This window comes from Lagenorhynchus albirostris, chromosome 4, assembly GCF_949774975.1.
Source record: "Lagenorhynchus albirostris chromosome 4, mLagAlb1.1, whole genome shotgun sequence".
Classification (NCBI taxonomy): domain Eukaryota; kingdom Metazoa; phylum Chordata; class Mammalia; order Artiodactyla; family Delphinidae; genus Lagenorhynchus; species Lagenorhynchus albirostris.
The window spans coordinates 21,000,908-21,022,854 of NC_083098.1; the positions used below are offsets into that span (position 1 = coordinate 21,000,908).

The window sequence follows — 21,947 nt, forward strand, 5'->3', positions numbered from 1 at the left end:
CGCCCGGCGGAGTGCGCTCCGCCATTGGACGGCGGCCTCACGTGACGCGAGGCTTACGTCAGCGGGTTGGCCAATGGAGGCTCCGCGAGGGCCTCGAGGGGCGGGGCCGCCGGCTGCGGTCCTGTTGCCCTTGTCCCCAAGGTGAGCCGCCGCCGGGTTAGGTTTAGGCTTTCCGGGGAGCTCTCCCGGACCGTTGTCCGAGGCTGACAGTGGTACTGTGCTAGCTGTTGTAGAATAACTCTTCGTGGTCTAGCAGTTTCAGTCCTTGCCACTGGGGGAGGTCAAGCATCAACTCCCCCAGGGATTTCTTAAAACGCCGAATCCCGGTCCTGCCCCACACCCATTGAATCAGAATCTGCCTTTTAACAAGACTCCCAGGAGACTGACCTACACCTTCTCGTTCCGGAAAGGACAAAACGTAGAGATGCTTCGGCAGAGGGCGCTAGAGACCTGCAGACTCAGCAAGAAAGCGGGTTGGGGGGGTGGGGCGGGGGGTGGAGGTTAGGGCGTCTCACAAATCAAATGGCCCAGATGGATACAAGTTCATTGTAGGAAATTTAGAAAGCATAATTAGGAGGAAATGTCATCCGTAATCACGCCACTCAGATGATCAGGATTAACATTACTTCCAATTTCCAATGCACTTAAATACTTTTAAAATGTTTTCGTTTAAGAAGTAGTACATTTCTTTGAAAATAAACTGCTTTTGAGGTGTATAAAGGCCTACTTCCGCCCTCCAGGAAAGTCATTGTTATTACAGAACTTTTTCTCTATGTATAGCTTTATATATAGCACACGTTAAAAAATAGTATATGTGTGGGACTTTTTTTCTAAACATGATTTCACAGTGTGCATACTGTCCAGCAGCATTCTTTTTTTCCATTCAGTAAATTTTCATGTTAGTCCTTACTTGCCCTTCTCTCTCACAAGGTGGCTTTGTGGCTCTAATAAAAGCCAGGAAGGTTAGGGACCTCCCTGGCCAGTCCAGTGGTTAAGACTCCATGCTTCCAGTACAGGGGGCACTGGTTCAATCCCTAGTTGGGGAACTAAGATCGCACATGCCTGCAGTGCAGTGTGGCCAAAAAAAAAAAAAAAAAAAGTTACAAATTGTCTCATTTTGCAGCTGAGAAAATGGAGGCTCAGAGAGGCTCGGTGCCACTGAACAAAGAGCTGTGTGAGATGATCCCCTTGGAAAGCTCTTATGTTACTTGGAACCTACAGGAAATTGAGTGGTGTTGCACTAGATAAACTCTTCATGCTTTATAAGGAGTTTTCTTAAATGATGCCTCCACCTAGCACGAGAGCATCTCAGAGCTACCTCCTCTGTAGGACGAGGTTGTGTGGTTATGTGTCTGTTTCCCTGTTAGCCTGCAAGCTCCTTGAGGGCAAGGACACATTTATTTCTTCTCTAGGTCCCCAGTGCCCAGCACAGGGCCTTGTTCTGGTGATGATGGTTGAGTTGATACCATTTTTGGACACCCTGCTGAGAAGTGATTTCTGTCTCCTGGACAAAAGCTCCTGTGTGCATACATATCACCTGCTAGCAATCTTGTTAAAATGAAGATTCTGATTTAGGTCTGGAGGTGGATTGAGGTTCTGCATTTCTACCAGGCTCCCACATGGTGCTATGCAGGCGTGGTGGGGTGGCGGGACCACGCTGATTAGCAAGACTGTAATTGACCGTTGCCCTCAGCATACTCACACAACTTGCAGCATACTTGCCTCTCTAACTGGGCTCCATCAGGCAGATGCCATGCATGTTTTCTCTTTGTTTCTGCCACAGTGCCCAATACTGTGACCAGCTCCTGTCCTTGCTACAAGTGTCTGAGTGAACAGACTATGATTTGATTATAAAAGATAAATACAATTTAAAACTTACTAACAGCATTGTAACCGAAAGTGGGGTCCGGCTGCTTGCCACTCAAAAGCCAATAAAGCGGCAAGATTGGCGGAAAGGAAAGTTTGCCTTATTGCAGATGCTGGCAACAGTGGGTTGGGGGCGGACTCCTCCCCAAAGGCTGACTCACCCCCACCCCAACCAGTGGGCAAGAGCTTTTATAGGCAGAGGGAGGGGGCTACATGCAGAAACAGCGCCGTCAGCTCTGACAGTCGTCTTGAAATTGGTCATGCGGTGGTCTGACCAGCGTCATCTTGATTGTTTTAAGTACGGTTAATCTTCAGCTCCAGGGTCGATTTGTTTCCATTTCTTTGAGGCCAATTCTCAAATTGTGGCAGCTTATGTCATGCTTACCTTCTGGTTGTCATGTAGTTAACTTCTTCCACCTGATGGGGGTTTCAGTATCTAAGACAGCTCAAAGGATGCAGCTCAGAATGTTATCTGTAGCCCTTGAGAAGGAACTAAAGGTCCTTGACTATGCTTAATGACTAAACTATTATTATTTGGTCTCCTTTGACTGTTTTCCTTTGTTTCTGCATTTTCTCACTTCTCTGATTAAACTTATTCTTTGGCTAAAACTTTTCCACAGACAAAAGGCAGGCTGAAGACATGGGGGGCAAGGACTATAGGGTCCTGATTCATTTCAGCATCATGGTGCAAACTGGAGCACCCTGAACTGGGAGTATGGAGGGGAGGAAATACCTCATCCCACATTTATTTAAAAAGTAATGAAAACAAACCTCAAAGATGGCTTATGGACAAAAGATGACATGTTGAGTTCTGGGAGACCCATTCAAACTCTCCCTCAGCTTTAGGGGCTAAAGTCACACATTTAAGAGGCCTTAGGGACCAAGGAGGGAATCTAAATATGAGAACCATACCACCCACCCCCCGTGTGAGACAGGAGGGATGGGTGTGGCCTGTGACAACCTAGGGAGTGAATGTCTTCTCTCTCTCTTAAGCCTCCTCTCCAAACTTACCTCAGTCTCTTCCTCTCTCTCTTCTCTTTTCACTGTGTCCATTTATTTCTCTGCCCAATTAAACAAATGAGCACACAGGTACCCTGGGCCAGGCCTGTTCCAGGCAGTGGAGTTGCCAGGATGACTAAGATCCCTGCACTGCTTGGGTTCTGGGGTTTTGCAAAACATTCAGTTCTAACTCCCTGTCCTGAACTGGCTTAAGGCTTTATCTCCTTTTCCTCGCTATGAGTGATGTTATGGGATGAATTGTGCCCTCTCAAAAGATATATTGGGAAGTCCCTGGTAGGCCAGGGGTTAGGACTCCGCACTTTCACTGCCAGGGGTGCAGGTTCAATCCCTGGTCCAGGAGCTAGGATAACACAAGCTGTGAAGTAAGGCCAGTAGATAGATAGACAGATAGATAAATAGACAGATAGATAGATGATAGAAGTCTTAATCCCTGGCACCTGTGAATGTGAACTTATTGGAAATGGGGTCAATTGCAGATGTAATCAAATTAAGATGAGGTCATTAGGGTGGGCCCTAATGTGACTAGTGTCCTTAGAAGAGACAGAGACCCAGGGGAGGATGCCATGTGACCACAGAGGCAGAGATTGGAGCGATGCATCTACAGGCCAAGGAACACCAAGGGTTGCCTGCAACACCACAAGGTGAGACAGGCATGGAACAGTTTGTCCTCTGGAGGCCTGAGCCTTGCCAACACCTTGATTGTGGACTTATACTATCCAGAATTGTTAGATAATAAGGTTCTGTTGTGTGAAGCCACCCAGCTTTTGTCCATTTGTCATGGCAGACCTAGGGAACTCAAACAGGTGACCAGACCCAAGCCTCTTTATTACCAGCTTCACTACTCCACCTTCTCCCACCTCCAGAGCAGTCAGAGCCAGACCTGTAAGGGATGCCTTTGATTCAAACAGTCCCCTTAAATCATGGGACTACCGATGATTCAGTCAGGACTCTCGTATCAAGAGGTTCCCGTTGATTCAATCAGCCCCCCAAAATACACAACTCCCATCGATTGAATCAGATCCTTAAATAGCCTCACTCCCATTGATTAAGTCAATTCCTTTAACTATTGGGACCCCTGTTAACTCAATCGTCCTCCGAAAGTCTCTTAAGGTTCATTAAACCAATCAAATGCCTTAGATTTCCTGACTCCCATTAAATCAACCTGCCTTCTTAATTCTCCCTACACTCATTAAGAAGGATGATTGATTTAATTAGGGTCACCAATTTAAGAAGGCATATTGAATCAATGGGAGTGCAGTGATTGAATCAATGGGAGTTCCCCCTGGGGGACAGCCAGGGAGGGGTGCTGTTCCCCATGCGGGATGCTCGGGAGCCCCGTGTAAACTAGTTCATTTGTACCAATTTTTGGATTCCACCTATAAGTGATATTATATGATATTTGTCTTTCCCTTCCTGACTTCACTGAGTCTGATCACCTCTGGGTTCAACTGTGTTGCCGTTAAGTGGCATTATTTCATTCTTTTTTATGGCTGAGCAATATTCCATTGTCTATACGTACCACATCTTCTTTATCTTTTCATCTGTCTGTGAACATTTTGGTTGCTTCCACATCTTGACTGTTGTAAATACTGCTGCAATGGACATTGGGGTGTGTGGGTCTTTTCGAATTCTGGTTTTCTCTGGATATATATACCCCCAGGAGTGGGATTGCCAGATCATCTGATAGCTTTATTTTAATTTTCTAAGGAACCTCCATGCTGTTCTTTATAATAGCTCTTACCAGTTTCTATTCCCACCAGCAGCATAAGTACGTTCCCTTTTCTCCATCTCTGATGATGGCCGTTGTGACTGGTATGAGGTGATACCTTGTTTTGATTTGCGTTTCTCTGATAATTAGGAATGTTGAGCACCTTGTCATGTGCTTTTTTTTTAAAACAGTGTGAGTAAAAATCACCTCTTGAAATTGGCTTCTTGACAGTCTGCCCTGTTTGGAATTCTTTTTCCATTCCCTATGGCAGGACATTTCTAGAGGGTAGGTGTCAATTACAGCCCCCCAGGCCTTGTGAATATGAAGTGCCCATAAGCATGTTATGAGAGGCCCCAAGTTAACAGGATTTCTTCATACTCATCTCTGGTTATTCTGGCAACAAGAGCCTTAGAGAAAGTTGTGCTCATGGGTTGTAAACTCGACTGGTATGTGCCAGTCCCAGGGGACTTCCCTGGTGGTCCAGTGGTTAAGACTCTGCGCTTCCAATGCAAGGGGCGCTGGTTAGATCCCTGGTAGGGAACTAGGACCCCATGTGCTGCCTGGCCAAAAACAAACAAACAATCCAAGTGTTGTATCTCATTACTTCTTCCCCCTTACTCTTTATCCCTGAGGCAAAATCCCAACCTCTGGAAAACCACTCTGCTGAAGGAGCTGTCCTCTGGAGGTGGGGAGACTGTAAGGGAGGAGGCTAGAGGTGGGAAACTCACCAGCAGGGGACCTGGAGACCAGCTGACTTTTCAGAGCTCTTCCAGCCCAAAGAGTCTGCCTGGACCTGGAGACTGTGGTCCCATGAAGAGGGCACCAGGCACTACAGTCCAAGGAGGGCTCATTTGCTGGTACATCTCTCCCCGTACCCTCAGTCCCAGGACCGTCCAGCCTTGGAACCCAAGCCTGCTCAGGCTCCAGGGGTGTGACTCCAGCCCAGGTCACCGAGGTCTGTCGGGAACATAGTAGGCATTTCTTTTTTTTTTTTAAATTTAATTAATTGTTATTTTATATTGGAGTATAGTTGATTTACAACGTTGTGTTGTTTTAGGTGTTCAGCAACTTGATTCAGTTCTACATAGACGTATATCTGTTCTTTTTTGGATTCTTTTCCCATATATGTTATTACGAGTTTTGAGTAGAGTTCCCTGTGCTAGACAGTAGATCCTTATTGATTATCTACTTTATATATATGTTTGGGTGTATGTGCTAATCCCAGCCAAACATGGCCAAAAATAATAAATAAAATAAATTTATTAAAAAAAAATAGTGACTCAGATCATGCCATTGCTCTATGGAATCTCTTTCCATTGCAGTTAGAATAAAATCCAAACTATGTACACTGGCCTGTCCATCCTGATCGCTATTAAAGATATTTTATTGAATCAAGTCCTGCTGGTTTGAGCGCCATTTTTCTTCTTTTTCTGGTGACTTTAGGTAGCTCTGCTCTGATCTTAAAACAGCTCCCAGGGGGCTTCCCTGGTGGCACAGTGGTTACGAATCTGCCTGCCAATGCAGGGGACACAGGTTCGAGCCCTGGTCCGGGAAGATCCTACATGCCGTGGAGCAACTAAGCCCATGCGCCACAACTACTGAGCCTGTGTTCTAAAGCCCATGCTCTAGAGCCCTCATGCTACAACTACTGAAGCCTGCGCACCTAGGGCCCGTGCTCCGCAACAAGAGAAGCCACCTTAATGAGAAGCCCGCACATCGCAATGAAGAGTAGCCCCCGCTCAGGCAACTAGGGAAAGCCCGCGCACAGCAACGAAGACCCAACGCAGTCAAAAATAAATTAAAAAAAAAAAAAAAAACGGCTCCCAGAGAGTGATTTTTAAGTTCTTGAGGGAAGCCTATGGTTCTGAGAACAGTTACCATTATCATTAGGCAGGGTACATTCCACTTACTTTTACCTTTTCTTAATTACTCAGGAATATCACTCTGAGCATCGCTTACTGGACTACACTGCAAAGCCAAAATGCCAGGCTTCTGTGCTCTGCCCAGGCGACGTGATCCATATGCAGGGTCTCTGGGAGTGGGGTCCAAGAATCTGCATAGGTAACAATTTCCCAGGTGATTCTGCCCCTGAGGTTGGAGGAGGACTGGCTGAGAACACTGTCAGAGATTGCTAAGGTACGGAGCTTTCAAGCCATGGTGCTAAAAACCTGGAAGAGATTTTTAGAAACCAGCTGCATTTCTCTGATACTTCCCCCTTCCCTGTGTCGCTGGCTGTCACACCTCATGGTTCAGAGGCCCTGAGGCTGGAATCTCGTGCTCCTCACTGGCTGTGTCAAGGCAGTTCTGCAGGGCAGAGTGCATGAACTTTGAAATAGCTACTGGCTGCTCAGAAGTCCCTTACTTTCAAGTTTCTGCCTGTGTCCCACATAGCTGTGGGTGCTATAGGTCTTACCTAGGTAAGTGGTGTTGAACTCATAACCCATGTTTTGCAGAAAACTGTGCTTTTAAAGAGCTACATGACCTAAAAATGCTTTTTTTTTTATTTGTTTTAAAAGAAAACCAAGCTTTGTTCAACTTAGTTTTATTGCAAGCTCCAAAAGTGCTATTAGACCTTTTGAAATTTGGGCTTATTTAAAAAATAAAAAAAGCCCTGGAAATTGTGTCTTCATTTGTCTATACAAAGTTCAACCTGATAATGGGAATAAATAGACATCAGCCCAGTTTTCATGTTTGTTTTCAAAATGTATCAAATCCTTTTGCTAAAGTTCTTTCGGATTCCTGTCAGAAACAGTATGAGAATAAATGCTCACCACAAGGGGGAGCTGGACCACGAAGAAATTAATGGGTTGTTTTGGAAATAGAAACAAAAACTGGGAGAGTGCAGGTGATTCAGGGTAAAACCATCAGGATTGGCGGGAGTGATATTCACAAGTGATGAGTCCATTCTTCTAGTTGTTCAGACCAAAGATCAGAGTCGTGCTTGATTCCTTACTTCCCAATGAATTAAGCCTGTCTTTCTCTTCTGATGCTTTGCCGTCTGGGGCCTTGCTGACCCTGGGCCACCAATTCCTTGAGACAGCAAACAACTCGTCCTTTCATATGCAAACCAACCAATCCAGAGCCCATCTTGCAACCGGCTTCTTTCAGGGCTCTTAAAAGAAGAGCCCAGGCCTCTATCACCCCAAGGCCAGGTACCAGGTGACTAAAAGCAGCCCCTATACCGCAGAGCCCATTGAAATTATTCAAGCTAATTCTAAACCTTCCTGCCTGTTTCTTCCCCCAGAAAGCATAATCAAGCCTCTTGTCCCTGTTTTCGCCTGTTCCCTCTGCCTCCTGACCGACCCTGGCGCTTCCCTGCGTGGCCCCTGTGGCTTGGTGTCCCCTCCCCTTGGGAACTGTGAGTAATGAGCTCCCTTTTCCTTCCACGGCACTGATCTGTTGGCCTCCCTGTACCTGAGAAATAATAAGACCAACACCTTAAAATCGCTACCCCACATCTCAGCAAATCCTACTGTCTCTGCCTTTATGGTGTAGCCCCAGTTCAAGCACTCATCGCCATCGCCCCTGTGTCCCACCCACCATCATCTTGTTCTTCCTGTTTCCACCTGCCCACCACCCCACTCCCTGCCCCCTCATTCCAGGCTATTCTGCACCCTGTGAACAGTCAAGGTGAGCCTGTCACACAAGTAACGCAGGTCTTATCACTCTTCCCTTCAGAGCCCTCCAATTGAAGCCCTAACGGCAATTACGGTTTCAACAGCGTTTTTGGAACCCTCAGGAAACTAAGTTGGATAAAGCTGGTTTGTTTTTAAAAACACACAAAAGTGGTTCATGTCATCGGTTGACTTTCCATCCACTCTGAGTTAAAAACCCAGTCCTTAAAATGGCTTTGGGGGCCCCTATAGAATTGGGTTCCTGCTTGCCCTCTAAGCACAGCCCCTGGCCAGCCCTTTCTCCTTACAGCCCTGGCCTCCACCCTACCAGACCCCCCGATTTGCACTCCCTCCCTCGGTGCGGTCCCCCATCTAACCGCCACACCCCTTGCCTTGTTCCATAGCACTTACAGCCATTGCTGGCTCATGATCAGGGTCGCCATGAAAACGTAAGCTCCACGAGGCAGGGACTTTGTTTTTGTTCACTGCCAATTTGTTAATGGCTTAGAAGAGTGACTGCTACATGGTAAGAAATATGTGTTGATTGAATGAGCAAGCTGAGAAAATGATTTTTTTTAAAACGACACTCCAGCTCCGTCATGCTTACATCAAGTATTTGGAGAATGCTTTGTATGCATCCAGAAAGACACACTTGCTGGCCCCGAAGGCTGTCATCTAAGGGGGAGGCCAGCAAGGTGTTTCACTCATTAAACAATCAAGAATACAGTGTGGCCGGTGATGTCCATGGGTGCAGAAAAGCGGGGGGGGGGGGCAGTGAGGGCAGGTCATGAAGCGTGAGGCCAGCTTCTCCTGCCCCCTCCAACCCCCACCCCCCAAAGGTGGCATTCCAAAGCAGAAAGGACACAGTTAGTGAGTCTGCTCCATGGGTCAAGCACTCAATCTTTTTTTTTTTTTAGGTATCATTATTAATGTAAATTTACAAGTAAGGAAACTGAAACATAAAGAAGTTTTATCGTACAGTTGGGAAATGGCAGCGCTGGGATTTCAATCTAAGATGATTACCAAAGCTCTCTTAAACATTACAATCTGTGGACTCCTGTTCAGTTTATTGAGTGCTTACTATGTGCCTCACGTTAAGGATCCATCAGTGAATGAAACAGACTAAATCCATGCCCACCTGGAGCTGACAGTCTAGAGAGAGGAGAAAGACAGTGAACAAACATAATGGATAATGAAATCATATAGTAAGTTAGAAGGTGAAAGTGGTCTGGAGAAAAAGAAAGGAGGGTAAAGGGGCTCGGAGATGCTGCGGAGAGGAGGATGCTGCAATTTAAGTGGATGGTCGAGGAAGGCATTTCAGCAAAGACTTGTAGGAGGCGAGGGAGGGAGCCATGTGGATCTGGGAGAAAGACACGCACAGGTGAGAGGGGAGCTGGAGCAAGCCTGGCATTTCTAAAGACAAGAAGGCAGTGAGAGTGACTGGAGGGGAAGGAAGAAGCTCAGGGAGGGAGGAGGGCTTGCAAAAGCTCAGTCTTTACAATCCCCAAGCAACCCTGTGCAGCAGGTGTTATCCACGTTTGCTAGAGAGCAGTCTAAAGCCCGCTGTCCTTTGGACAGTGGCAGAGCTGATGCAAACCAGTCTGACTCCAGAGCCCAGGTCCCGTCCATCACATGACCCTCGCCGGTGCCACCACAGAGAGGCAGTGAAACCTCATCACTGAGGGAGCTGCACGTGGTGGGGGTGAGGAATGAGAAATAAGATGGGATGCAGAAGCTACGACTGGAATCAAGGCAGAGGGGGTGAAAGTTCCGGATCAGGGCAGAAGGTGATGAGAGCAAAACCGTAGGAAGGTGGTCTGGATACTGACGCTGAAAGCTCAGCTTCTCTGTATACCGGTGCCGAATCAAACCTCAGAAACAGAGTTTGGGGTGAAGCAGAAAAGGATAGCTTTATTGCTTTGCCAGGCAAAGGGGGACACAGCAGGCTACTGCCTCAGAAAACCATATGTCCCAACCTGGGAGGATGTGATGAGTTTTATGGTGGTAGTTCAGGGGCGGGGTTGCTGACAAGATGAGGGTGTGTGCAGGGTCTCGGGTGGTCCGTCTCCTAATCTTGATGGGCTTCTCTGGTCCCTGTAATCTCAGGTGGTTTCTTAGCTGCTCCTCCCTTGATTAGCAACTGTTCGAATCTGCCCTTTGGAACTCAGGGAAGGTCGTGGAGGCTGGAGTCTTGCCTACAAGAAACGGGGGACAAAAAGGCCTCCAGGCCCGGGAGCCCCACAGGGCCCCGCTCGGTTTCAGTATCGCATGGATTGGACCGAGGAGGGGTGGGGCCTGGGAGATCAGTCGATTAGCTGGCTAAGCAAATGATCAAGGGAAAGAAGACTTAGACTAAGGATATTAATAGTTGGTTTTACCCTGTGGAGAGCATGAAGAAGTGAAGGGCAGGAGGAGAGAGGAGCTCCCATAAGTGTGGTTAGGAGAGCAGCCTGGAGCCCAGCTGCCCGGCTTCATGCTTTGCCTCTGCCACTTCCTTGTGAGTTCTGCGACCGGGTTACCTAACTGCAAGTCAAGTTACTTAACATCGGTATGCCTCAGTTCTTCCCTCTCTAAAATGGGGTGATAGCAGTACCTGTATCACATGGCTGTTTGTGAGATAAATGAATAATCTAAACATTTAAAACTGCCTTTAAACTTGACCTAAATGTATCTTTGTAGAACTCTCTCCCACACCAGCCACTGGAGAATTCTCGGAGTTGATTTGATTAATTAGAAAATCCATTTATGTATCTGAAGAAACTATTTCCTTTCTTCTCTGAAGAAAATAAGACAAAACCTGTGACGTAGAAGAGGCAGACACTGTGAGTGGTCAACCCAACTGTCTTTTCTCCTTTCTTCCTTGCTGGGAGAATGCCAGCTTCGTTCAGGCCCTCCACCCTTCTCCACACAGCAGTAAGCTTCCCTCAGGTAATCATGGTGCCCCCATGGCCCTGCAAGGGATTGGTCTAGGTTTCCTCCATGGTAGAGACCATACAAGAGATTTTCCTTTTCACCCACTAGATGTTGCCAAATCTGGCTGTGATGTCTGCAACTGTGATACCCATGCTGTGACTGTAGGATGAACTGGGCCCTCAGGGCAAACCGGACCTGCTAAGAATTGCAAAGCAGAAAGATAGGAAGTTGGTTAGAATTAACCAACTCCAGGGTCACTCAACACTTCTTGTTATGTGAGATAGTAAATCTTTATTGCTTCAGCTATATTGAGGCAGGTTTTTAGGCTTCTTGAAGCTGGAAGCATTCTGATACTTGCAATATCAGAATGATACTGATACCTGCAAAATCTGATACTTGGCAATAAAAATTTGGTAGCAATCTAGATGGAGCCATTCATCTTTTTCTATGTACATTATAAGAAGTGAAGCTCTGAGGGCTTCCCTGGTGGCGCAGTGGTTGAGAATCTGCCTGCTAATGCAGGAGACACGGGTTCGAGCCCTGGTCTGGGAGGATCCCACATGCCGCGGAGCAACTCAGGCCCGTGAGCCACAACGACTGAGCTTGCGCGTCTGGAGCCTGTGCTCCGCAATAGGAGAGGCCGCGATAGTGAGAGGCCCGCGCACCGCGATGAAGAGTGGCCCCCGCTTGCCACAACTAGAGAAAGCCCTCGTACAGAAACGAAGACCCAACACAGCTAAAATAAATAAATAAAAAAAAAAAAAAAAAAGAAGTGAAGCTCTAAATTCAAAACCATGGCTTTTGGTTTTCACAAAGAAACAAAACTTTAAGAGAAACACATACCAGTGTGTTGCAGGGGACTTTGCATCATCTTTTTATATAAAAGGCAACAGCTGTTTTCTAAAATACTTTTGGGGCAAAACTTTCTAGTTGAACAACCCCAAACCAGTCAGATGCATAAAATCCTTCTGAATGATTGTTATCTAATTCTAATTCTAGAAATGAATAATTTCTGAAATAATTTTAAGTCTAGTGTGAATTAGCAGGCTAAATGGTCTGGAACATTAAAACCCAAAAGCAGATATTTAGTAAGAAGTATATGTGGGACGAGTATTGAGACTAAAACAATTTGGTTTCAATCTTCCTCACAATCCCTTATGCTACAACACTTGAGACTACATCCATCTTAATCCACAAGAAGTTGCCTGTTCGAGAACAAACGTATGGACACCAAGAGGGGAAAGGCGGGGTAGGATGAACTGGGAGACTGGGATTGACATATATACGCTAATACGTATAGAATCGACAACTAATGAGAACCTGCTGTATGGCGCATGGAACTCTACTTAATGCTCTGTGGTGACCTAAATGGGAAGGAAACCCAAAAAAGAGGGGATATATGTACACATAGAGCTGATTCACTTCTCTGTACAGCAGAAACTAACACAACATTGTAAAGCAACTGTACTCCAGTAAAAACAAACCAAAACTGTTGCCTGATCGTTCACTTTTGAGAGTTGAGCTTCTTAGACTTGCCCCAGTTTTATTCAGCTTTTAATTTCACACCCCTCTCCCACACAAGGAGGAAGAATATTAATATTGTGTGTTAGTGGGCGAAACTCTGCCTTAAATTTCCAGTGTATGGACGTGTCTTCATCCAAGTGGGGAAACTGATCTAGCCCGGTTTGGACTGAGTCATCTCACTTGCTTCAATGGAAGGAAGTGTGATAAGATCAAAGAATGGGCAACCGAGGGAGGTAAGATAAAGCAGGCGGGCTCATGAGCTGCTTCAGTTTGACACCCAGCTTACTGGAATTCACTTCTTTGGGACCATGGGTAGATGGCCCAGCTGATAGCAAAGTACTATTTTTATCTCCTTTGTCACTGGCCTTTGTGCTTTGGGAATGTTGTAGGGGAGAGTTTGGGAACGTTGGCAGTGATTGGGCAGAAATAAGGGGTTTCTGGCTTCCTTGGCTCAAAGCTGTCCTAAGATCATGAAGATCTACCACAACATCTAACAACGTTCCTGTATCTTCAACCACAAGTGGAAGTTTCCCGTTCTTCAGATATTTTCGCTGATCTTCTGATTTACGTTCAATATCCTTAACATTTATGGAGCCCATCAGATACGTCTGGCTGATGTGGCTAATTTTTCTGGATTCATGGGTGTATGGGGTGCCATGCCAAATACACAGCAGGCTCCTCACCTTTCATACCCCTCCCTCAGGTCTTACTATGATGCTTTGAAAAAGGTAAAAGGTTAATACAGTAAGTCCCCCACATACGAACCTTCAAGTTGCGAACTTTCAAAGATGCGAACGTGCGTTTCATCAGCGTCAGGCATGAGTGAAACTGCAGCTTGCCTTGCATCTCCTGTTGCTGACGATCCTTCAGCTCTACCATCTCCCACCTCCCCTCCCTTCTCCAGTCCATAACTGTTCTTGCCTGTTCACTCGATGCCAGCCCCTGTATGCCAGCTGTGGTACTGTACTACTGTACTTTTCAAGGTACTGTACTGTAAGATTAAAAATGTTTTCTTTGTTGTTTGCGTTTGTTTTTTATGTATTATTTGTGTGAAAGTATTATAAACCTATTACAGTACAGTACTATGTAGCCGATTGTGTTAGCTGGGTACCTAGGCTAACTTTGTTGGACGTACAAACAAAGTGGACTTACGAACGCACTCTCAGAATGGAACTCGTTCGTATGTAGGGGACTTACTGTAACATTTTTGAACAACTTCAAATGTAAAGTTTGCTTAGTAATTTAAATATACAGGAAGACATGGCAGAGAAATACGTTACTGCCTTCCTGCCCCAGGCAACCAAAGGAAGACAACGACAGGTGATTGTATATTTTGTTTAATACTTGCATTGTTTCTATAGCGCAATTATAGCAATCTTTAAATTTACTTTTCATTACAAATATTTGTCAAGTTTTGTTTCAGAAACATTTTTCCTACTCTTGCACATGCACCCAGACACACTACAAAAAACTCATTCATAACACAGTAAGGGCAAACATTATTCATGTAAACATCTTTCATTAATTTCCCATAATTTAAAAAAATCATAGAATTATAGATATTGAATAAGGCTCATAGATTTAGTTCAAATTCCACAAAAGACCAATCAAAGATGCTCGTTAACTGTGATGAGGTTAACTTTTGGTTGCAATAAATGCCGAAAGCATTCCCCTGGCTTCCAATCCTTAAACATACCTCACAACCTAATCAATGCATTTCAGGATAAAAAGAGAACACAGAAAACCCAGGAGGAAAAACTTTTGAAGTAGGGAGCTCAGAACCATGAACCCAACTTTCCTCTATGATAAGGAGACATCATGTAGTCCCTGTAGTTTCCCAGTACATGACTTGAGATGAATGACAGTCACCCAAAATGTAACCAAGTTGTATGTTAAGATACATTGGTATGTGTGTACATATTGCCAGTATACACAGTGAAAATTTGTCATCATATTTATCATTTCATTATATCCAGGACTAAAGCGGAAAAAAAAAACCAAACCACTCAAGTTGAATATCATTATAAAGGAGTGTTCTAGTAAGAGTCAGGGGGGTTGGGAGGTATGTCCTATAGGGAGGTGATTGGTCTTGATGTTAAAACGACTTCTAACAACGGTGTGTAAAGTCACAGACAGAGGAAGCAAGGATCTGCGTTATCCGAGGATGTCTCTCTCTGGTTGGAAGTTTGGTGCTTGGGTGCATAGTTTCCCAGAGCTGAGACCGGAAGTGTACTGTGCTGAGAAATGGGCCCCTTGCCAGCAGGACCCTCCTCCGTCCTCTCTCGAGGTGGAGGCCCAGAGGCAGGGACTGCTGGCAAAACCGTGAGGTCCCACCCGGGGGTCTGAACCCCAGCTCCACTGAGGGCAGCCTCCCTGACGTGTGTGACTAGGCAGTAAGGAAAGCGGTGGATGGCGGCCAGAAAACCCGGTTCCGAGGTTCCCATGGCCACGTCTGGCTTCTGATTCTGCTGCCCTGCAAAGAAATTGTGCTCCGGATAACTGCACCGGTGTCTCTAATGCCTCTGAGTCACTCACGGGCCCCCAAAGGCCCGGAGTGATGTCACTAAGGGTGGACATACCTCCACGAGCACCTAACTTCCACCAGGAAGCGGCTGAGGCACTGGGGAAGCCTACGAGCTCTCTCCACGTCAGGTGCAACAACGCGGGGAAGTTGCCATGAGTCAGAGTTTTTTGTAGGCTTTTTGATTTTGTAAAAATCAAAACTGATCTGCATTATATCTCAATAGACTCTGAGAATTCTCACCAAAAATGTTTGCAATTTGTTTAAATAGCACTGGAATAATTCAACTTCACTTAAATATATTCATTCTACCATGAAAATAGTTCATACAAACAGCTATTTACATACAAACACGTTAAAATTTGTGAAAAGGGTTTCCATCCCTGTGGTTGTATGGCTTGAAATAGTTTTCATTGCTTTGAGTATGTCTGCACCCATTTGGCAAAATAAAACGATTACAATTTAGGATTTTAAAAATCAAAATGGACACTGAGGCTCCACATTCCTGAAGGGAAAGATCAAAGACAAAAAAAAAAACAGTCTATCAAGGTACCTCAAGTAGATGTAAAGTCAATATATTTTGCGAACCTTTGATCTGCGGCAAATAAACATTACGACTATCAGTCTTGCAACATGGTTTTGCTTGTTTTTCTAAAATGAAAGATGTCTGGATTCTAAATCACTACTCTTAAGACAGAAACTTGAGGCAACTGTTTTAAAACAAAGCACAACAGAAAACAATAACCTTCCTGGAAGATCTTAAATGCATTTTGCAGCGAGTGATTTAAAATTTCATAAAGGAAATTTACTAAAGTGCCACATACCACTCACTGAGAAGACAACCCTCGAACTCACTGTTCACAGTTACTGCAATTTTACCCTTACAATTAAATGTTGTCAATGGTTACACCTGGCCTTCACTTGGGCCTTTTCAGGTTGTTGGTGATAAGGAAATTGTTTTTCAGTGTGAAGAACCCCCAGAAGGCAAATAAGTTTAATGACAGCCCCAGACAGGTTCAAAGGGGTCTTGAACAACGAATTTCCTTCTCAGTTTCTCAGGCAGACCAGGGATGAAGCAGGTTAAAATAAGAATAGGTAATGCAAAACTCAAGTCTTCCTTGCCTGTAGCTTTTAAATCTCATCATTCCTCTGTGTCAGAAATTCAGTCCTTACGGTTGTTTTTTGTGAGTCCTTTCAAATACCCATTTGGGGACATACTCCTACAGATTAGTTCCTATTCCTAACTCTAACACAAGATAATATTTTGTCATAGAAAAGCTGCTAAGGAAAGATCTAGTCATGCAGGAGTTGGACTGAGACGGCTCTGAGTGAATCTGATGGGGACCATGGCATCAGGCACCCTCCTCGGCACCGGCCCTTTTGCAGGAGAGCAGAAAGTTACTCCTTTATCCCCACCACCTGGACTCTTCCACATTTCTGTTACGATGCTGATGAAACTACCTGCTTCCTGACATATTTCCTTCCACAGCGGACATCGAGATTCAGTAGAAAAATACATCCCAAGGCTTCCCCCTCAGCTTTGGCTCAAACAGGGAACAAACCCTATTCCCTCACCAGTTAATTCCTCATGGGACCCCAACCCCCTTGACTGTTTTATCTACCTACAGAACACAGTGAATCTCAAGGCCCCCTACGACCCCACCCTGTGACAAAGTCTTACATTTGGTTGGGGGGGGTGTCAGGGGGACAACAGAAGCAGCAGAACCAGACATGGACACAGAGTGATGGAGAGAGGTACTCGCAGAGGGACAGAGAGACAGAGATGGTCCAATGGGCCAGAGAGACTGGGAGGAGAGGAGGGAGAGAGGGAGCGGCCGGAGGGATCAGCTGGCATGCTGTTATGTACAAACACCAGCCATTCTCACAGACAAGAGAGAGAGAGAGAGAGGAGCGGGTAGGGCAGGAGAAAGAAGAGCCAGAGAACAAGGGAGACAGGAGAGAGGACGTGGAGAGGCTCAGCTTGGATGTACTGCTTCCTCTGATTTGTCTGAACGTCACAGACAGACACACAGCCAGGCCTTAAACTCGGAGAGTTATTCACTATCTTATTTGAAAAATGGATTCGCTGGTTAATCACTATTTCCAACTCTTCAGCCACTTTTGTCCAAAGAAAAGAAAAATTCCATTTGAATGGGGAAGCCCATTGGGACAGAAATTACACCCCATGGCAGCCGGCAGCCTGAAGTCCTTGCTTTGGATCCTGCGCCATCCTCCCCCGACCGACCGCACTCCCTGATCTGGCTCCACAACCCAACTCACTGGGGCTGATTAAAGCCATCTTTCTCCTGAAGACAGTCACTTACTTTGGGACGCGTTTGAATGAAAGCACCTATCAGAATACAAGTCCCAAGACTCTGCCCATCGGCCAGTTTATGGAACGGTCTCTTTCTACAGAATAGAAGCGATCCTATCCTGGTGCCTTTTAATCTAAAAACTCTATTCAGTTCACTTCGTGGAAGATCTTCCTGGCAGCCTCAGAATTTCTCACGAGTGAACCAGCAGCTTAGCTCCCTGAAACCATGGCCACCCAGCTGCACTGCTGGAGACAGGGGAGCTCTGGGAAGCCTGGATTTACCAAGGGAAAGGGCCACTTCTGTCACTGTCTTGAAGGCTGAATCCTGTGCCCAGGAGCTGCCAGAACTGAAAGTTGTGAGCAGCTCTGGATGAAGCACTTTTGTTAAATTCTTCCCAAGAGCAATGTGTAACTGACATGAAATAGCAAACTTCCTCCTGCCTGTTTCTTTTCTCTTTTCCTGCTCCCAGCAAGCCTTCCCTACTAGCCAGAGCTACAGTGTGGAAGGCTTCAGCTTTCAAGACCAAACTGACTCGGTGACAGGTGCCCCAGCTGACAGTTGCAACTTGTAGCAACTGCTGCTTTCCAGACCTCCCAGCTCCTCAGCTGGGCATCTGAAGAGAGGACACCGCTATGGAGTGTGGTGAGGGCACTTACAAAAACCCCAAACTCCCAGAATTCCCCCAGAGTAATCCCAGTCAGGTTACATACTTAATTAGCTAAACTAAAAAACAGGGGCTTTTCTCCTTATTTCTGCAGTTGTGATTACACACGGCTAGCAAAAATGGCTGAAATGCTATTGATACCGTTGCTTCTAAACTATACAGGTGTTAGTCTTAATTCACAAGGCTGTGAAGCAGATTAAGTGCTTTGAAATTACAATGATGAAGAGTTTTACCATTAAGGTTTGATTTGTACCTAGTGATCAGTACGTCTCTCTTAACAGTAGCGATTAAAAAAAAAAAGACGAAAAACGAAAAAAACCTTTTGAATTCTGTGTTATAATTCAAGTTTGCTATTTGACTTTTGAATTCAATGCACTGTGCCACAAGCCAGACTGCTCTGTTATGTACATTTAATGTGTAACCAAGGAGAAAAAAATTACTAGCACTATTGAAGATATTGCAAAATTGCCACGTCTACTGCTTAGAAATACTAATTTCCCTCTCTTCTTTCTTAAAGTATATGTTACAACTCCTCCATAACTTAATGCAAACAAAGTAAATTCATTTCTTCTCACATCTTAAAGCAAAGATACCTTTGTTTACATGCGAGAATAATAATTCTATAATAATAGCCCGGCCCTAGGAGCCAGGTCTTTATATTAGGACATAATAATGAAACAGTGATATAGAGAGAGCCAGAGAGACCTACACACTGGCACTGAAACGAAATGCATTTGGAAGTTTTCTCTTGTGAAAGATACCTAAGATAGAGAAGAGGACTAAGGGGTGAAGTGACTCAAAAAGTGGGGTTCTGTTCGCTAGGGAAAAAACAAAGCCATTCTATTGCAAGAACAGATCAAAGGTTAAAAGGCAAATGATACTACATTTAGAGAATAAAAATGTAGTAATTCTCTGTCCTCCATATGGCGCATATGCAAGTGTGATAACGCAATTTGCACTGGCCACAGAAATAAACCTCATGGAAAAGCCACTGACTAAAAATGACTGAAAAACCCCCTTTTTCCCTTTTTTCAGTCTAATCGTTTGGCATCTCTGAATGTGGTACAGATTTAGTCTTGAACCACCCAAGAACATCACGCTGTCTTCTGTCAAGTGCTCAACAGTACCTCTCAGGAGGGCGTTGTTGCTAGCTAATTTTAAATCTGGTATGAGTAATACAGTCAGACCTAGTTAGTATTCGAGAAAGTTGTAGCGAACGCAGAGTGAGAGGATGTGATGTCACAGCATGAGCAGTCCCTGGTTGTCCCGTTGTCGGATAAACGTAGTGCATAGATCCAAGTTTCTATTCCAGGTCTCTGAAGCCCAGAGCCAGGCCTTTCACTTCTGCTGGGTGGCCTGGAAGGCCTTCAGCTCCACCTGGTACCACTCGGGGGCTTCAGGCCCACTCTTTCCCGGGGGGCTGTGGTCGTAGCCATAGGCAACAGTGAGTTCCTCGTCGGCCTCCACGGCTCGGAGCGTGCGAATGCATTTGATGGGTCCAAAACGGGGGTGGACAAACCTAGACATCAAGATGCACATGGTCATTCCCAGGCCGGACCGGGAGGTCGGATGCAAAGGCTAGAAGGGCTGAGGCAGGAATCACCCATGTGCTTGCTGCGCCCTGGACACCACCGGCAGGTCCTCAGTGTGCGGGCCACAGAGGAGCCGGCATCAGCCTCCCCTGGGAGCCTAGTGCTCACGGGGATACTCCGGGCTTCCCCACCCAGACCTGGTAGCGGAATCTGCATTCTAACACCCCGCCCCCCTCCCCCTCCCCGGTGATTCCTGTGTACATTAAGGTTTAAAAAGCACGGCCCTGTCTTCCTTTCTGAGCCTATTTGCCACTCTGTATTTGTAAATCAACAATCAGGAGCTTCAACAAAAATCTGTCTTTAATGAGAAATCAGATCCAGTGCAGCCTGTCAGCATTTCAGCTGTACCTCAGGGAAAGGCTTTGCCAGGGCACTTCTGGAGTTGTAAGAAAGAGCCCTGTGGATTTTCAAAAGCGAAAACCTCTGTTTTCCATCCTGTACCTATAGAGGAAGAGTTATTTTCTAGCATAAAAGTAAATGAAGGGCTTCCCTAGTGGCGCAGTGGTTGAGAGTCCGCCTGCCGATGCAGGGGATGCGGGTTCGTGCCCCGGTCCGGGAAGATCCCACATGCCGTGGAGGGGCTGGGCCTGTGAGCCATGGCCGCTGAGCCTGCGCGTCCGGAGCCTGTGCTCCGCGACGGGAGAGGCCACAACAGTGAGAGACCCGCGTACCGCAAAAAAAAAAAAAAAAAAAAAAAGTAAATGAAGATTTTTTTCCCAAGAGGGAAGCCCAGACTGCTCTGCCATCCTGCTTCTTTCAGATTTCCCTCCGATGCACCCTGTGACGGGAGAGGCCGGGCTAAAGCTAGGATTATGCTCCTCTGCCAGAGGCTCCCAGCCTGGCTCACCTGCACAGCTCCCTGCAGGGGAATGGGAGCTAAATAAGTATTAAGAGACTCATCTCCTCTAACAGCTGCTGAAACCCAACACGGATACCTGGAAGGCAGGCCAGAAAGAAATTAACTTTGTTTTCCTATGCATCTGGTCAAATCCATTCATTTATAGTTACATTTTGAACAAAGGGCATTGAAACACCAAAGGAGGAGGTTCCAGGCCGGAAGTCAGAGGTATGGGGCTTGACGGCAAGCGCTTGGTGGGAGAGGAGTGTGTCTGCAGTGTATGGACATATTTTGTGGGGAGTAAAAAGGAACAACCACACCCTCACTCCAAGGGGGCCTCTATGTCCACTCCCTTTGGCTGTCCTGTTTCTTGGAAAGCACACTTGATTTGGGCCCGAAGTCTTTGGTGTGAGTCCTGGTGCCACACATTATTACTGCGTCCTTCTGGAAAGCTCGCCTCTGTGTCTCTGAATCTCACTTTCCTCACCTGCCAAATCATGATAACACCAGTAATGCTTATCCTCCAAGAGTCATTGTGGTGACAAGATAGGGTCACATAAATAAAGCACCACACGCAGCGCCTGGCACAACTGAAGACTCGTATCAGTTGTGACATGTGTAAGCAGGCACGTGGGTATATGAGAGCACGCACGTGCACAGAAGTCTCAGACTGTGCTCCAGCACAGAGGACATCCCTGGATCAGGGATTTGGGAATTCCTTATTAAGATCACAACTCTTTGTCTCTAAATTAAAATATTTCATGAAAAAATAATACTCCTTACAATGGAATATTACTCGGCCATAAAAAAGAATGAAATAATGCCATTTGCAGCAACGTGGATGGACCTAGAGATTGTCATACTAAGAGAAGTCAGTCAGACAAAGAAAAATATATGATATCACTTACATGTGGAATCTTAAAAAAAAAGATACAAATGAATTTATTTACAAAACAGAAACAGACTCGCAGACATAGAAAACAAACTTATGGTTACCAAAGGGGAAAGGCGGGGAGAGGGGGAGGGATAAATTAGGAGTATGGGATTAACAGATACACACTACTATATATAAAATAGATAAACAACAAGGACCTACTGTATAGCACAGGGAACTATATTCAATATCTTGTAATAACCTATAATGGAAAAGCATCTGAAAATGAATATATGTATATCCAAATCACTTTGCTGTATACCTGAAACTAACACAGTATTGTAAATCAGTGATACTTCAATAAAAAAAATACTCCTGAAATGGAGCTCTAGGTAACCTTCTGGTACACTGGAAAAAAATCACACAAGAAGCCTAAGATTTCTCTTAGCGTCCTCTTGTACTTTAATTTTCTTGCTCATTATCGTTATTCTCAGTAGA

General features: G+C 45.6%; 1 protein-coding gene across 10 annotated transcripts in view; it reads right to left on the bottom strand.

Annotated features, from left to right (window-relative positions):
* Window positions 1–10,092: 10,092 nt before the first annotated feature.
* Window positions 10,093–21,947, bottom strand: part of SETD7 (SET domain containing 7, histone lysine methyltransferase) — a 91,911-nt gene continuing 80,056 nt past the window's right edge. For 5 of the 10 annotated variants that reach the window (XM_060147665.1, XM_060147662.1, XM_060147672.1 and 2 more), the window contains one exon: window positions 13,967–19,664. In XM_060147665.1, coding sequence (XP_060003648.1) covers window positions 19,484–19,664 — 181 coding nt within the window. In that variant the 3' untranslated portion in view covers window positions 13,967–19,483. Of the gene's footprint in view, window positions 11,320–13,966; window positions 19,665–21,947 lie in introns of those variants that run through there. The other 5 variants (XM_060147669.1, XM_060147668.1, XM_060147667.1 and 2 more) reach the window with 5 other exon arrangements.